At 45.1% G+C, this 17,620-nt stretch overlaps 1 protein-coding gene across 3 annotated transcripts in view; it reads right to left on the bottom strand.

Annotated features, from left to right (window-relative positions):
• The window catches only part of LOC142291291 (sushi, von Willebrand factor type A, EGF and pentraxin domain-containing protein 1-like), a 344,209-nt gene that overhangs the window by 81,425 nt on the left and 245,164 nt on the right, over window positions 1–17,620 (bottom strand). For all 3 annotated transcript variants that reach the window (XM_075335715.1, XM_075335716.1, XM_075335717.1), the window contains 2 exons: window positions 13,114–13,308; window positions 5,196–5,292 (listed from right to left, as the gene is read on the bottom strand). In XM_075335715.1, coding sequence (XP_075191830.1) covers window positions 5,196–5,292; window positions 13,114–13,308 — 292 coding nt within the window. The remainder of the gene's footprint in view (window positions 1–5,195; window positions 5,293–13,113; window positions 13,309–17,620) is intronic.

Below are 17,620 nucleotides of genomic sequence, written 5' to 3'. Positions count from 1 at the left end.
CTCGTGCCCCCGATGACCCGCTCCACCGCAGCACCCTCATTCCCCGCAGCCACATTCAGACAATAAGACGCACCCTCCACTTTGCCCCAACATTTGGGGGAAAAAAGTGCGTCTTATAGTCCGAAAAATACGGTACATATATAAACACTAGAAGGTGGCCCGATTCTACGCATCGGGTATTCTAGAATTTACGTATTGTGTAGTTCATGTATGATTTTTGTTATATATATATATATATATATATATATATATATATATATATATATATAGATGTTGTTGTGTGTAGTTACCAAGTGTTTGTGTAGGGGCTGTACATGTTCTGGGTGTTGTCTGGGTGTGACGGGGGGTGAGAGCGGTGTTGTATGTGTGTTGCGTGCGTTGCGTTGTTTGTGGAGCGCTGTGTGTCTGTAGCGTTGTGTGTGTGTTGCGCGGTTTGTGTGTGTGTGGTGTGTTTTGGGGGGAGGTATGTTTTGTGCAATGTGTGTGTTGTGCGGTATGTGCGTATATGTGTGTGTGCCGCGGTGTTTGTGTGTTGGGTGTTGTGTGTGTGCAGCGTTGTCTGTGTGTGTGGGTGTCTGTGTAGGGCAGTTGTTTGTGGTTCCCAGTGTGTGTGTGTGTGGTGTGTTGTGCAGTGCGCGCGCGTGTGTGTGTGTGTGTGTGTTGGGGGGAGGTGCGCACTCCCAAACGTGCTCCATCCCCCATGCAGCGCACTCCCCATCGTGCTCCATCCCCCATGCAGCGCATTCCCCATCGTGCTCCATCCCCTATGCTGCGCACCCCCCATCGTGCTCCATCTCCCATGCTGCGCACTCCCAAACGTGCTCCATCCGCCATGCTGCGCACTCCCAAACGTGCTCCATCCGCCATGCTGCGCACTCCCAAACGTGCTCCATCCGCCATACTCCGCACTCCCCATCGTGCTCCATCCCCGATGCTGCGCACCCCCCATCATGCTCCATCCCCGATGCTGCGCACCCCCCCATCGTGCTCCATCCCCCATGCTGCACCAGCATCAGCTTCTCTCCTCCCAGCATCAGCTTCTCTCCTCCCAGCATCAGCCTCTCTCCTCCCAGCATCAGCCTCTCTCATCCTAGCATCAGCCTCTCTCCTCCCAGCATCAGCCTCTCCTCTGTCCCCAGCATCAGCCTCTCTCCTCCCAGCCTTCCCCAGAATCAGCCTCTCTCCTCCCAGCCTCCCTCCTCCCACCCTCCCCCAGCATCAGCCTCCCTCTCCCAGCCTCCCCCAGCATCAGCCTCCCCCAGCATCAGCCTCTCTTCTCTCAGCCTACCTCTCCCAGCCTCCCTCCTCCCAGCCTCCCTCAGCATCAGCCTCCCTCTCCCAGCCTCCCCAAGCATCAGCCTCCACCAGCATCAGCCTCTCTCCTTCCAGCCTCCCCCAGCATCAGCCTCCGCCAGCATCAGCCTCTCTCCTTCCAGCCTCCTCCAGCATCAGCCTCCCTCTCCCAGCCTTCCCCAGGATCAGCCTCTCTCCTCCCAGCCTCCATCCTCCCAGCCTTCCCCAGCATCAGCTTTCCCCTCCCAGCCTCCCTCAGCATCAGCCTTCCCCAGCATCAGCCTCTCTCCTCCCAGCCTCAGCCTCTCTCCTTCCAGCCTCCCCCAGCATCAGCCTCTCTCCTTCCAGCCTCCCTCAGCATCAGCCTCCCGTTCCCAGCCTTCCCCAGGATCAGCCTCTCTCCTCCCAGCCTCCTTCCTCCCAGCCTCCCCCTCCCAGCCTCCCTCAGCATCAGCCTTCCCCTCCCAGTCTCCCCCAGCATCAGCCTCCCCAAGCATCAGCCTCCACCAGCATCAGCCTCTCTCCTTCCAGCCTCCCCAAGCATCAGCCTCCACCAGCATCAGCCTCTCTCCTCCCAGCATCAGCCTCTCTCATCCCAGCATCAGCCTCTCTCCTCCCAGCATCAGCCTCTCTCATCCCAGCATCAGCCTCTCTCCTCCCAGCATCAGCCTCTCCTCTCTGTCCCCAGCATCAGCCTCTCTCCTCCCAGCCTTCCCCAGCATCAGCCTCTCTCCTCCCAGCCTCCCCCAGCATCAGCCTCCCCCAGCATCAGCCTCTTTTCTTCCAGCATCCCCCAGCATCAGCCTCTCTCCTTCCAGCCTCCCCCAGCATCAGCCTCCCTCTCCCAGCCTTCCCCAGGATCAGCCTCTCTCCTCCCAGCCTTCCCCAGCATCAGCTTTCCCCTCCCAGCCTCCCTCAGCATCAGCCTTCCCCAGCATCAGCCTCTCTCCTCCCAGCCTCAGCCTCTCTCCTTTCAGCCTCCCCCAGCATCAGCCTCTCTCCTTCCAGCCTCCCTCAGCATCAGCCTCCCCTTCCCAGCCTTCCCCAGGATCAGCCTCTCTCCTCCCAGCCTCCTTCCTCCCAGCCTCCCCCTCCAGCCTCCTTCAGCATCAGCCTTCCCCTCCCAGTCTCCCCCAGCATCAGCCTCCCCCTCCCAGCCTTCCCCATGATCAGCCTCTCTGCTCCCAGCCTCCTCCAGCACGCCGTGCTCCTCTGCTGACACTCACACACCCGATCGCATCCACTCACACACACCCGATCGCATCCACTCACACACACCCGATCGCATCCACTCACACACACCCGATCGCATCCACTCACACACACCCGATCGCATCCACTCACACACACCCGATCGCATCCACTCACACACACAGACACTGACGATATCGCACATACGCGCTCACACTCAAAACATCCGGAGATACCACATGCCTCTGGCCATGTGATCCTCCGTCAGGTCCTGGAAGGTCACAACAGCACAGTATCGAGGCCGAGAAGCAAGCAATATCGCCGGATGCTGTGAGTGTGTGGATGCGATGTGAGGTGTGTGTGAGGTGTGTGTGAGAGTGAGTGTGAGGTGTGTGTGAGGTGTGTGTGAGAGTGAGTGTGATCTGATGTGTGTGTATGTTTGTGTGTGTGCTGTTATGTGTGTGCGTGTGGATCTTCCGCCGCAGCAGGACCTTGATGCGCTTGTAACCATGCGAGCATGGTTACCAACGTATCCACACCACTCCCGTGCGAGCGGGGGCCGGGGGGGGGGTGGGGGGGGAGTACAGTACTCACCTCCGTGACAGCCGTGTCAGTTCGGGGAATGCGCAGGGGGGGGGAGGGGGGAGGGGTGGGGGGGGGGGGGGGGTTTGAGTACAGTACTCACCTCCGGGACAGCCGTGTCAGTTCGGGGAATGCGCGGGGGGAGGGAGGGGGCGGGGCCAGAGCTAGCGTGCATTGCGTGAGGGGGGCGGGGCGTGGCGTGGCCGAATTGCCAATGCCTGCAGGGTGCCGGGGCGAGAGGCCAATCTGTGGGGGGGGCGGAGCCTGGGCGAGCGGCTGGCCAATCCGTGTGGGGGCGCAGCCTGGGCGAGCGGCCAATCCGTGTGGGGGGGCGGGGCCATGGCGAGCCCAGCGGCCAATCAGCTTTGTGTCACCGTAAGGACACAATTTTGGAACATGACAGACAGACAGATAGACAGACAGATAGACAGACAGATAGACAGACAGACAGACAGAATAAGGCAATTATATATATAGATATACATATATATATATATACACATATACATATATATATATATATACATATATATATATATATATATATATATATACACACATACATACATACACATATATATATATATATATATATATATATATATATATATATACACAGGCTAAATGATTTTCTAATTATTGAATGAACATTCACTCTGACAGTGTGAACTGACTGGTAACTTACATGTGCCTCTTGTTGCCTAATCCTCTGAGACTGGCCTTCCAGCCCTCCTACATGCACGATGGAGCGTGCAATGGTAAATCTGAATCATCACTTTCTTGTAGGGCAATATTCGCAGCCATCTTGGATGCGGGAGGGCACCAGGTATAAGGATAATATATAAATACATTCATATATATACATAAATATATCTGTATACACAAAAATATTTCATATACATATGTGTATGTATTAGTGATGAACAAGAACTGAAATGCTCGTGTACTCGTCTCTAGTCATGTGCACAGGGCTGCCATCAGGGCATGACAACCATGACTGGTATATGGGGCCTGGTAAAGAGTGGGGCCCAGCCAGGGCGTGGATTAATTACTTAGCTTTATTAAGTCCCCTCTTCACTGAGCCCTAGTCACAGCCACAGCAGAGAGGCCCGGCCATGTAGCTTCAGCCACCACACTGGCTAATTTGCATTAGAAGGGGGGGCACATGCATATTAGCCATGTGCTGGAGGCAGGCAGGATCAGTGGAGCAGTGCAGGGTGCAAGCGCATCATCCCGTGGCCAGCGTGCAGCAACGTGATGATGTCTTCACTTTGTAACCTTATCACACTGCTGCAGGCAATGCAGAGCTGCAGAGGTCGCGAGGACGCAACAGCCGGCAGGGACAGGTAAGCGCTCGGTGAGCTGAAGACAGAAGCCGGATGATTGCTGGGGGTTGTGGGGGCCTGTACACCCAGTCCCTGCCTTGCTTCAGCTGAATGTATGTCAGTGGGCACACATCCAGCTGAAATGCATCGTGGCTCAGAGAGGACACTGTGCGACGTGGGAGCCGAAGAGGGTGAGAACATTTTTTTTTCATTTTTTTGCAGCAGACAAATATGCCAGGAGGAGCCCAGGAAAGGAACATATATACCAGGAGGAGAACATATATACCAGGAAGGAGACCGAAACCAGGATTGGGACATATATACCAGAATGTGCCCAGGAGGGAGATATATACCAGGAGGCCCACAGGATCGGACATGAATACCAGGATGGGGACAAATAAATTAGGATGGGGACAAATATACCAGGAGCGGCCCAAGAAAGGGACATATATGCCAGGAGGAGGACATATATACCAGGAAAGAGACAAATAAACAAAGATGGGGACATATTTACCAGGAGGGGCCCAGGAAAGGGACATATATACCAGGAGGAGGACATATATACCAGGAAATGGACAAATAAACAAGGATGGGGACATATGTACCAGGATCCGATGTTTTGATCGAACTTGGACCAAAAATAGTCATGTGCACAAGATCTTAGAAAGATTAGAAAAAACTGATTTTTTTTGTCTTACTTTGCTAGTTTTAATAAATGTTTCTCAACCACAATATTATTGTAGTGAATATTCACATTAAAGCTGTAGTAAAAAAATAAAAATGAAAAACTGTCATTCAACTCACCCCTTCTCACATTTATAAATTGCATTAGACTCAAATAAAAAGTCTTTTACTTCCAGTACTGCATTTGATACCTTTGGAGGATGGCCACAAGATCTTCCTATAAGTAAAGTTTATGTTAGCAATATATAAAGCAAAAAATATCTTCATGTCATTGTATTATGTATGTCATAATAACATAACTATTATAGTCAGTTTTAAGATGTTAAGATGAACGTGCATCTTAAAACATGGCAAGCATCATCAAATGTCTGCTATAGGGTAATTCTCAGATCAACCATTCATGGCTGAGAATATCTTTCTATGGACCAGTCACAAGAGGTACGGACTCTAAAATAGCAAAGGTAGCTGTGCAACACTAGCATAGACACATGAATGGCTAATTGAGATTAATCCGAGGTCTGTGTATCTCCATCAAGTGCAGTTCTTTAATGGTAACCACTACTTTTACATTGATGGCCTATCCTTAGGATAGGTCATCAATGTCTGATCGGCTGGGGTCCGACAACCCGCACCCCTCTGCTCAGCTTTCCTCGGTCCCTGCGGCACCAGCAAGCTACCGGAAATGCTCAGTCTGGCGCTGCTCTGTCTTCTGATAGTGGCCGCGGCTGGGTATTGCACATCCAACTCCTATTCATATCAATAGGAGGCGGATGTGCAGTACCCGACCACAGTCACTACACTATCAGAAAACAATTATATCTGGCCTATTTGACAGGACCAAATATAGCAAATTATCTCCCATGGTTGGTTGATCTACCATCTGAGAGATGTAAATGTCTTGAATTGTAGATAAGAACTTGCAGCTTTTAGCACAAGAAGGTTCTATGTCACACTGAATGTCTGGAGAGGTCAAATCCCCCCATAATAAGGACCTAAATATTATTATTATATGCTGCCTTTTCAATTTGTTGCAGCATTTCATCCTTTACCTGTGCAGCGATGTTACGAGGTTTATAGCAAACTACAATTAGCAGCTTTCCATTATTGCCATCCCCATGTACATTTGCCCAAATTGACTCTACATTGTTGCAACTTCCCCCAATGTCATCACTGAGCTCAGGGCTCAAGTTAAATTTTACATATATATACACCCCTCCACCTTTTTTTGACTTTCCTGTCCTTTCTGAATTTGGTGTAACCCTCTGTATTTGTCATCCAGTCATGGCTCTCATCCAGCAAGGTGTACCACCACATCATAATCCATGGTTGACATAAATACATTTAATACCATTAACATATTTCTTACTCCTCATCTTCCTACCTCTTTGCATGTCACTGCCCTTCCCTTCCTAAACCTGGCTTCACCCCTACTGTCTTACTATCTGTGTCTATTCTATCTATCCTCTTATTTTCTCCACTACCCTCCCTCCCCCAGGTCCTAGTTTAAAAGCTCCTCCATCCATCTGACCATTTTCTCCCCCAGCACGGCTGTACCCTCCCAATTGAGGTGTGGCCCAACCACTCTACTATACATCCTGTAGGCAACTGAGAAGTCAGGCCAGTTTTCCATGAACCCAAACCCTTCCTTCCTGCACCAATTGCTAAGCCACAGATTTATCTCCCTAAGCTCCCGCTATCATTCTAGGGATGCTTGTGGCACCAATAGTACTTCTGAAAACACCACCTTGGAGGTCCTGGACTTCAGGTTCTCTCATAGTTCCCTGTAATAATTTTTAAGGACCTTCCACCTCCCTCTAACTTTGTCATTAGTACCAATGTGCACCATGATCGCTGGGTTTTCCCCAGCTCCACCCAGAAATCTGTCTATCCGATCTGCAATATGCCGAACCCGAGCACCTGGCAGACAACACACTGTTTTCCCACACGGTCTTGGAAACAGATAACCCTGTCTATCCGCCTAATTATAGAGTCCCCTACCACCAACATCTGTCTGGCCTTTGCTGCACTCCTATTGCCATCCTTCTTACAGCAGTTGTTTTCCTGATTGCTAGGAGCAATGTCCTGCTGTAGTGATCCTAGTCGAGGCCCTGCATCCCAAATGTCAGTCACTGTGTCAGGATCCAATGAACTGTGCGTAACAGTCTCCTGCATCCCCCTCCTGTTAGTTTAACTTTTGGATAAAATGAAGGTTTTTACGAACGGTGAGTGCCATCACTTTTTCAACTATGCTATACATATTTCAGGGGGTGTGAAGCAGGGCGAAACACGCGTCGGAGTAGAGGGACCTATCTTATCACTGCATATCAATGAGGTAATTACCTTATCCTGTTTGTGCACCTGTTATTATCTATGCTAATGAGTATTTGGGTGACAATCTGACATAATTATGCAATCTGGTGGTTATACTACATATAACATCTCTCAACTATACATTACTTTTGAATACCGTTCAGCTATATAGTGTTTTGTAATTGTTTCTTTATATATTATATTTTATACACTGCCTTGCACTTTATTATTATTTATTGCATACTAGATGATCAATTATCTACTTTATACTGCTTACTATTTGATATCTTTTTGATCCTCATGGTGTATTTTCATGTTTGTATTGTGCAATCCAGTGTATTTAACATGTCAGTATATTTACTTTAAATGTGCTACTGTTTACATGTGATAGGTCCCTCATGTCATTTATGTTCACCATACTCCTATTTCAATATATCGAAAAAATATGAATATTTTTTAATCCTCGTGTGTAGCTCCATTTTTTAGAGATCTCATATGATTTCCTTATTGTGGTATATTTTACATTGTATATTTATAGTATATTGTATATTAAGATTATATATAGTATATTGAAGCATATTTTTAAACAGTATTGCAATGAAAACTATTGGATATTTTTCTACTTAAATACTAGCATGTTTTTCTTTTGCATGTTTATCTGTAAGATTATTTATCATGTGTGCCTCAGTAGAATGCATTATGGGAAATTTCTTTTTTGGAGCCTTACCATTCATAGTATATTGTGTATTGCTTGTTATACTTATATATACAGTATATGCTGCATGTATCTAATGTGTCTGTGCTGTTAGTGTCAGCTACTACTGCTTTAACACATTTTGAGGTTGAAGAAATATTTATATATGTACATACAGTAAGTAGTTAGAGGCATTTTGCATTTAACTGTAAGAAGCTTGAGTTTGATAGCTTACTACTTAAGATTATATATCTCAATAATTACCTTTATCCCTAAATTGAGACTTAACAATGGGGCAGAATTCAGGAATAGTACTATTTAGTGAGGGATAAAGTTAATAAAACCCATGGAGTTGTCACAGTGTAGAATCCAAAAGCATCCATGGTATAAAATAAGCCTAATACAGTCATATGAAAAGGTTTGGGCACCCCTATTAATGTTAACCTTTTTTCTTTATAACAACTTGGGTTTTTGCAACAGCTATTTCAGTTTCATATATCTAATAACTGATGGACTCAGTAATATTTCTGGATTGAAATGAGGTTTATTGTACTAACAGAAAATGTGCAACCCGCATTTAAACAAAATTTGACTTGCAAAAGTATGGGCACCCTTATCAATTTCTTGATTTGAACACTCCTAAAGGGGGCTTTACACGCTATGACATCTCTAATGCGAAGTCGTTGGGGTCACGGAATTGGTGACGCACATCCGGCCGCATTAGCGATGCCGTTGCGTGTGACACCTATGAGCGATTTTGCATCATCGCAAAAACGTGCAAAATCGCTCATCGGTGACATGTGGGTCCATTCTCAAATATCGTTACTGCAGCAGTAACGAAGTTGTTCCTCGTTCCTGCGGCAGCACACATCGCTCCGTTTGACACCGCAGGAACGAGGAAGCTCTCCTTACCTGCCTCCCGGCCGCTATGCTGAAGGAAGGAGGTGGGCGGGATGTTACGTCCCGCTCATCTCCACCCCTCCACTTCTATTGGGCGGCGGTTCAGTGACGCAGCTGTGACGTCGCTGTGACGCTGAACGAACCGCCCCCTTAGAAAGGAGGCGGTTCGTCTGTCACAGCGATGTCGCCGGGCAGGTAAGTAGTGTGATGGGTCTGGGCGATGTTGTGCGGCACGGGCAGCAATTTGCCTGTGTCGCACAACAGATGGGGGCGGGTACCCACGCTAGCGATATCGGTACCGATATCGCAGTGTGTAAAGCAGCCTTAACTACTTTTTACTGACTTACTAAAGCACTAAATTTGTTTTGTAACCTCATTGAGCTTTGAACTTCATAGGCAGGTGTATCCAATCATGAGAAAAAGTATTTAAGGTGGCGACTTGCAAGTTGTTCTCCTATTTGAATCTCCTATGAAGAGTGGCATCATGGGCTCCTCAAATCAACTCTCAAATGATCTGAAAACAAAGATTATTCAACATAGTTGTTCAGGGGAAGGATACAAAAAGTTGTCTCAGAGATTTAAACTGTCAGTTTCCACTGTGAGGAATATAGTAAGGAAATGGAAGAACACAGGTACAGTTCTTGTTAAGCCCAGAAGTGGCAGGCCAAGAAAATTATCAGAAAGGCAGAGAAGAAGAATGGTGAGAACAGTCAAGGACAATCCACAGACCACCTCCAAAGACCTGCAGCATCATCTTGCTGCAGATGGTGTCAATGTGCATCGCTCAACAATACAGCGCACTTTGCACAAGGAGAAGCTGTATGGGAGAGTGATGCGAAAGAAGCCATTTCTGCAAGCACGCCACAAACAGTCGCCTGAGGTATGCAAAAGCACATTTGGACAAGCCAGTTACATTTTGGAATTTTGGAAGAAGGTCCTGTGAACTGATGAAACAAAGATTGAGTTGTTTGGTCATACAAAAAGGCGTTATGCATGGAGGCAACAAAACACGGCATTCCAAGAAAAGCACTTGCTACCCAAAGTAAAATTGGGTGGAGGTTCCATCATGCTTTGGGCCTTTTGGCCAATGCCGGCACCGAGAATCTTGTTAAAGTTGAGGGTCGCATGGATTCAACTCAGTATCAGCAGATTCTTGACAATGATGTGCAAGAATCAGTGACGAAGTTGAAGTTACGCAGGGGATGGATATTTCAGCAAGACAATGATCCAAAACACCGCTCCAAATCTACTTAGGCATTCATGCAGATGAACAATTACAATGTTCTGGAATGGCCATCCCAGTCCCCAGACCTGAATATCATTGAACATCTGTGGGATGATTTGAAGTGTGCTGTCCATGCTCGGCGACCATCAAACTTAACTAAACTGGAATTGTTTTGTAAACAGGAATGGTCAAATATACCTTCATCCAGGATCCAGGACCTCATTAAAAGCTACAGGAAGCGACTAGAGGCTGTTATTTTTGCAAAAGGAGGATCTACAAAATATTAATGTCACTTTTATGTTGAGGTGCCTATACTTTTGCACCGGTCAAATTTTGTTAAAATGTGGATTGCACATTTTCTGTTAGTACAATAAACCTCATTTCAATCCAGAAATATTACTAAGTCCATCAGTTATTAGATATATGAAACTGAAATAGCTGTTGCAAAAACCCAAATTGTTATAAAGAAAAAAGGTTAACATTAATATGGGTGCCCAAACTTTTTCATATGACTGTATATGTCAAAAGACTGCTGTATACGTTATTATACAGAGTGCCACAGGGTAAGGTATATTACAATATGACATATTCCTGCACAAGTCAAAGCTGCATGGGAGACATTTCTGCCATAAATAATCCAATCATCCATTGTAAACCAGAAAGTCACAGAGCTTTAGATAGACATTATAACAACAGTTGCATAATACATTTTATCACTCTTTTCCAAAGTCCTATCCCTACAGTCCCTGACAGAAGTTCTGTCGCTTATGCATGTAATGTAAATAAAAGCTTATAACCTGACTTTAAATTCATCCATTGGTTTCATAAATTACTCTTTTGAAAGCTCAAACCCTCCCAAATTTGGTTTAGGTTATGAAAATAAAGTTGCTGCAAAGCTGATATATTGATCAGTTAATGAACACAGGTCAGATTTTGGCAAGACAAAAGTTTTGTCGCCCACAGAAAGTAATGTGACATTCAAACAAATAATTAACTTCTAATACAAAGATATGTTGCATAACATTGGTGAATGAAGTTGTGGTGCTATTAGAGCCATATTTAATATTTTGTGTGACTTCCATGAGCTTGAAGGACTGCATCCATGTGGTTCAACAATGATTCATACAATTTATTGATGAAGTCATAAGGAATAGAAAGAATGCAGTCTTGCATGCCTCCCAGAGTTCATCTAGATTCTTTGGTTTTGTCTTCCAAGCTTCCTCTTTCACCCTAGCCCAAATATGCTCAATGATGTTCATGTCTGGTAACTGCGCTGGCCAGTCCTTGAGCACCTTGATCTTCTTTACCAGGAGGAATTTTGTTGTAGAGATGGATGAATGAGATGGAGCACCATCCTGCTGCAGAATTTGACCCCTTTTATGATTGGGATTGTAAGAGGTAGCTAATACTTCTTGATATCCTATGCTATTGATATTGCCTTCCACCTTGCAAATGTTTTGCACACCCCCATACTGAATGTAACCCCAGACCATGATCTTTCCACCACCAAACTTAACTGTTTTCTGGATCCATATGGGCTCCAGTAGGTCTCCTGCAGTATTTGCGGTGGCTGTGGTGTAATTAAACTAAGATTCATCAGAGAAATCCACCCTCTGCCACTTTTCCAGCGTATATCTCTTTAGCAGGCTGTGGGACTTGGCAAATGCCACACGGTTTTTTAATTGCCTTTTGTTTAGTGCTGGCTTCTGGGCACAGATTCGACCATGAAGGCCATTTTGAGACAGAATCCTACAAACTGTTCTAGTTGACCCAGGGACTTGAGGTGACCAGGCCTTTTGGAGCTCTGCTGCAGTGGAAGAGGGGCTGGCTTTGGATTTTCTAACCAACAAACATTCCTCCTGATGGGTTGTCTTGCAGGATCTGCCGGACCTGGGCTTTTCAAAAACATCTCCAGTCTCTTCAAATCTTTTTTTAATTATTTGTACTTGACGCTGAGACACATAAAAAGGTGCCAGCCACCTCTGCAGTGGATCTGGTCTTCAGCCTCTTGATAATCAAGGCTTTGGTCGCAGGGTGGATTTTTAGCAAGTTGTCAGAGGTCAAGTTGCAGTTCAAGTGAAGGTCTGGGATGCTGGGTTTCTTTTTATACACACCCACTAATTAAGCGATCATTTAGTGAGCACAGGTGAGGATGTAAACTAGGATTGGGTGCATTATATGACAAGGCGACAAAACTTTAGTCTTGCCAAAATCTGACCTTTCTGTGTTTATTAAATGATCAATATTTCAGCTTTGCAGCAACTTTATTTTCATAACCTAAAGCAAATTTGGGAGGGTTTCAGCTTTCAAAAGAGTAATTTATGAAACCAATGGATGACTTTAAAGTCAGGTTATAAGCTTTTATTTACATATCATGGATAAGCGACAGAACTGCTGTCAGGGACTGTGGGGATAGGACTTTGGAAATGGGAATACCCCTTCAAGAGTGATAAAATGTATTATGCAACTACTGTTATAATGTCTGTCTAAAGCTCTGTGACTTTCTGGTTTACAATGGTTTGGATTGGATTATTTATGGCAGAAATGTAGTAGGTGTAATAATAATAATAGTATCAAATACCTTCAATTAGAAATGTAGTATAGATCTCCTGATTAGCCATGTCTCTTACCTTATGTGCAGCGCATTGCAGGTTAGGTATCCATGGTTACGACCAAGAGCAACTAATAACTCACTATATGAATGGTTGTTACCAGGGATACATAAGCTGCAATACCCTGCACATGAGGTAAGAGACATTGCTATATCAGGAGAACGATACTACATTTCTAATTGGAGGTATATGCTAATATTATTATTATTATTATTACACCTACTACATATTGGGATAGGATTTTGTAGATTTGAATAACCTCCTTAATTAATCCAAAAGAATAACTTAACTACTTACGTTTACAGAGCTCTTTAGGAATTTCTGACCAAGTGAAGTTTCCCAAACATGCTATACTGTTCCTGTAATAGTTACTCTGAATATATCCCCGTTTACAATTGTATTGTACTGTGCTTCCAGCAAAAAAGGTTGTTATGGCTTTCGATCTGATATCGAGTTGGGCATAATGAAGGTCAGGCGGGTTATCACAAATACCTGGTGAAAAAAAGAGAAGATTTTCATACAAAAGTAATACAAAACAAATAGCTTCTTGCCCAGCTGTACACAATAACATTGAACACAATAACACCAAGATGCATATTGTTTGTGGTACTATAAGCAGCCTTCATGCCCTAATTGTGCTACCACGGCCTGCAGCATCCACCTGACCAAATATGGGACATCATTGTCCAAAAATTTCAAAGGGAGCTGCCAGCAGTGGATCTTGATAATTTGCATGGTCAAGTGCATTCAGCGTGGAATAATATTTCTCAGAAAATCATTAATAACCTCAATGATAGCATATTAAGATGTGTAAGTGCATGTATTTCTGTAAGTGGTAGTCATACTCAATACTGATTAAATTGACAAGTTCTGAAAAATTTGTTTCTATATTTTCATGATTTGCATATCAATAACATGCCTAATCCTTTGATTTCCATATGGTCTTGCAATTTCAGTGTTGATGAGTGGATTTAATTAAAATGGCTGACCCTTTTCAACAAACTGCTGTAGATAGGGCTTAGCTATATGAGAAAAGTTTTATAATGACCCCAGGTCCAGTGTTACCTTTCCGGTACTAGCCAGGTTTGTTAATCAGCTGTAGCGATAATATGACCATCAACAGCACTGCCACCGATCATTGAGATAAGTAGCTCTGTAAATCCAGACAGGGACAGTAAGCAAAGCTCAGTTGGTCAGTTTTTTTTTTAACCCCTTCAGCCCCCGGGCACTTTCCGTTTTTGCGTTTTTGTTTTTTGCTCCCCTTCTTCCGAGAGGCGTAACCTTTTTTATTTTTCCATCAATCTTGCCATATGAGGGCTTGTTTTTTGCGGGATGAGTTGTACTTTTAAATGAAACCATAAGTTTTACCATGTAGTGTACTGGAAAACGGCAAAAAAAATTCCAAGTGCAGAAAAATTGCAAAAAAAGTGGGATCGTACAATAGTTTTTGGGATATTTTATTCACCATGTTCACTATATGGTAAAACTGAGGTATCTATGTGATGCCTCAGGTCGGTGCGAGTTTGTAGACACCAAATATGTATAGGTTTACTTGTATCTAAGGGGTTAAAAAAAATTCACAAGCTTGTCCAAAAAATGTGGCGCACGTTTTGCGCCATTTTCCAAAACCCGTAGCGTTCTCATTTTTCAGGATCTGAGGCTCAGTTATGGCTTATTTTTTGCGTCTCGACCTGACGTTCTTAACGGTACCATTTTTGCGCAGATGCTACGTTTTTATCGCCTGTTATTGCATTTTGCGCAAAATTTGCGGCGACCAAAAAACGTAATTTTGGCATTTGGAATTTTTTTGCCGCTACGCCGTTTACTGATCAGATTCATTGATTTTATATTTTGATAGATCGGGCATTTCTGAACGTGGCGATACCAAATATGTGTGTATTTTTTATTTTTTTTAACCCTTTAATTTTCAATGGGGTGAAAGGGGGGTGATTTGAACTTTTAGGTTTTTTTTTATTTTTTTTTAATTTTTTAAAACTTTTTTTTTTACTTTTTTTTTATTTTACTAGTCCCCCTAGGGGGCTATAGCGATCAGCAATCCGATCGCTCTGCACTATCTGCAGATCTCAGCTACAGAGCTGAGAACTGCAAATTTGCTGCTTCACTTTCAATGCCGGCTGTATTCCGGCATTGAGAGGAAGTGAGTCATGTTAGCTACAGGCGTCATCACATGACCCTGTGCTACCATGGCAACCGCCGAAAGTCACGTGATCATGTCACGTGACTTCCGGTAGGGGGCGGGGTAAGTGACTGTCATGGCGGCGCCCATATACATATCGCTGCCAAGAATTTGGCAGCGAAATGTAAGGGGTTAATGGCCGCGGGTGGAAGCGATTCCACCCTCGGCTAGCAGGCACACATGTCAGCTGTTGATAACAGCTGATATGTGCGTGGATCGCCGCCGCCTGCCGGCGGCAGGGGGCGGGGCTTACCGGCACACGATCTATGACGTACCCAGTACGTCATGGGTCGTTAAGGGGTTAATACATAACTCAGGATTCAAGAAAATGTTAGTTGAAAGGAGACAAATTCTTTAAAGGGAACCTGTCACCAGAATTTTCGCTATTAAACTAAAAGAATCCCCTTCTGCAGCTCCTGGGCTGCATTCTATAAAGGTTCATCTTGCTACTGGCCCCCCTTTCAGACCTAAATAACAACTTTATAAAATCTTACCTTTTCCTATGGTAATGAGGTTTGCTGGCCACAGGGCCGGGCTGTATTTCGTCCGTTATTCCCCCTCCTGCCGCTGTTCGCCGTCCTCCAGTGTTCATTTACATAGATGAGGCCGCCGCCCACATCTTCCACAGTGCTCCTGAAGTCTCGCGCATGCGCAGTGGCACTATCGCGGACTGAGCGCTGTTTTCAAATCGCGAGTGCCAGTGATGTTATTGCGCAGGTGCGAGATTATGACCGGGTACTTGGATGACGCTGGTGATGATATTCACAGCACCGCCCATGATCTTGCACCTGCACAATAACATCACTGGCGCTCGCGATTTGAAAACAGCGCTCAGTCCGCGATTGTTTCAACAGACAGTGGCACTATCGCTGCATAATCTCAAAAAACTGAGAGTTCTCAGTGGTTGATACCTTTTAATGGCTAACTGAAAAGATGCTAATAATAGCAAGCTTTCGAGTCTACTCAAGTCTCTTCATCGGGCTCAGTATAACACAAAATCTGAAGAATCACATATTTATACACAACAGGACATAAAATGGAGCAGTAAATAAGACAAGCTATGTGAAGCAGAACCATCACTATGGCAAGAGGACAAACTGTTGTGGCCATAAATATTGTAGCAGTTCATAGATTAGCAATGTGAAAGTTTTATTGTCCTCTGATTGGGGTCTGGTCCAAAGCTAGGATGCCCCCAGATGGTCTGAGGAGCACCTTTCTTAATTGATATAAAAAGACACTTCAAGAAAGCACAGAACAAAAATTACAACAATACTATTAGGCTCTTTTCACATTGCGTTTTACCTTCTGCTCACAGGTCCCATCGGGGCATCCATGCGGACCGCCCCTCCCCCACTCTGCAAAGTGTGTTCCGGATGCATGCACACGACAGGGCCATTCACTGTTATGGAGCGCACTGCGTTAGCGTGTGCTCTGTTTTGTGCCATTTTTTGCACATATACGTTTCTGCAGACGGACACCCGAACGTAGTCGACTACGTTCGGGTGTCCGTCTGCAGAAACGTATATGTGCAAAAAATGGCACAAAACAGAGCACACGCTAACGCAGTGCGCTTCATAACAGTGAATGGCCCTGTCGGGCGCATGCATCCGGAACACGCTTTGCAGAGTGGGGGAGGGGCAGTCCGGACGGATGCCCCGATGGGACCTGTGAGCAGAAGGTAAAACGCAATGTGAAAGGAGCCTTATAGACTACGAACCCTTCTGATCTACAACAAGTAAAAGAAACTACATAGACTGCACCTCAATTCAGGACTTAATACAAACAGGTTGAAAACAGAGGTAAAACTTGACAACTTGGACAAACCACTCCGTTCAAGACACAAAAGAATCTAACTGTGTTATCAATCTCTCGGATTATAAACCCAACAAAGTGGAACTTGCTGTGCTTTCTAGGGGACTCTCATTCTGACCTACTAAAGCACTAGACAAAAGTGAACTCTGCAGCGACATGGAAGATTACTTCAGGAGACTACGCCTGAGGGCATATTTTAACGATGCAGAGGATTCAGAATCCACCCAGACTGAAGGAAGACAGATATTGACAGCCAAGAAAAGGTCAGATTGGACACCTCCACCTGGACGCAACCCTCATTTGGATAACTATATTGACATTTTCAGACATTTGGTAAAATCCAACATCCAACATCAGTGCCCAGGAGAGAAGGGCCATAAAATCTTTGCAAACCAACAAAGAAATCATCATTAAACCTGCAGACAAGGGGGGTGCAATAGTCATGATGAACAAATCAGACTACATGAAGGAAGCACACAGACAACTGATGGACATGCGCTACTATAAAAAATTGGAGTCTAACCCTACACAGGACTATTACAAGGAACTTAACAAGTTGGTCTCTTGTCTGCCTGATTATATCCTTAAGAGCTGATGAACTGATACCGGTGAGTACAAGAATAGGCACATTCTACATGCTTCCCAGAATTCACAAATATGGAAATCCAGGAAGACTCATCATTTCATGTGTGGGCACCCTCACTAAAAAAGTCTCTGGATGGGTAGAGGGTATCCTTAAACCAGAGGTCTCAAACACGCGGGCCGCATGCGGCCCCTCAGGCTGCTTCGTGCGGC

This window comes from Anomaloglossus baeobatrachus, chromosome 2 (genome assembly GCF_048569485.1).
Source record: "Anomaloglossus baeobatrachus isolate aAnoBae1 chromosome 2, aAnoBae1.hap1, whole genome shotgun sequence".
Classification (NCBI taxonomy): Eukaryota; Metazoa; Chordata; class Amphibia; order Anura; family Aromobatidae; genus Anomaloglossus; species Anomaloglossus baeobatrachus.
The sequence above is the reverse complement of the archived record's forward strand: the minus strand, read 5'-3'. Positions and strand labels throughout refer to the sequence as shown.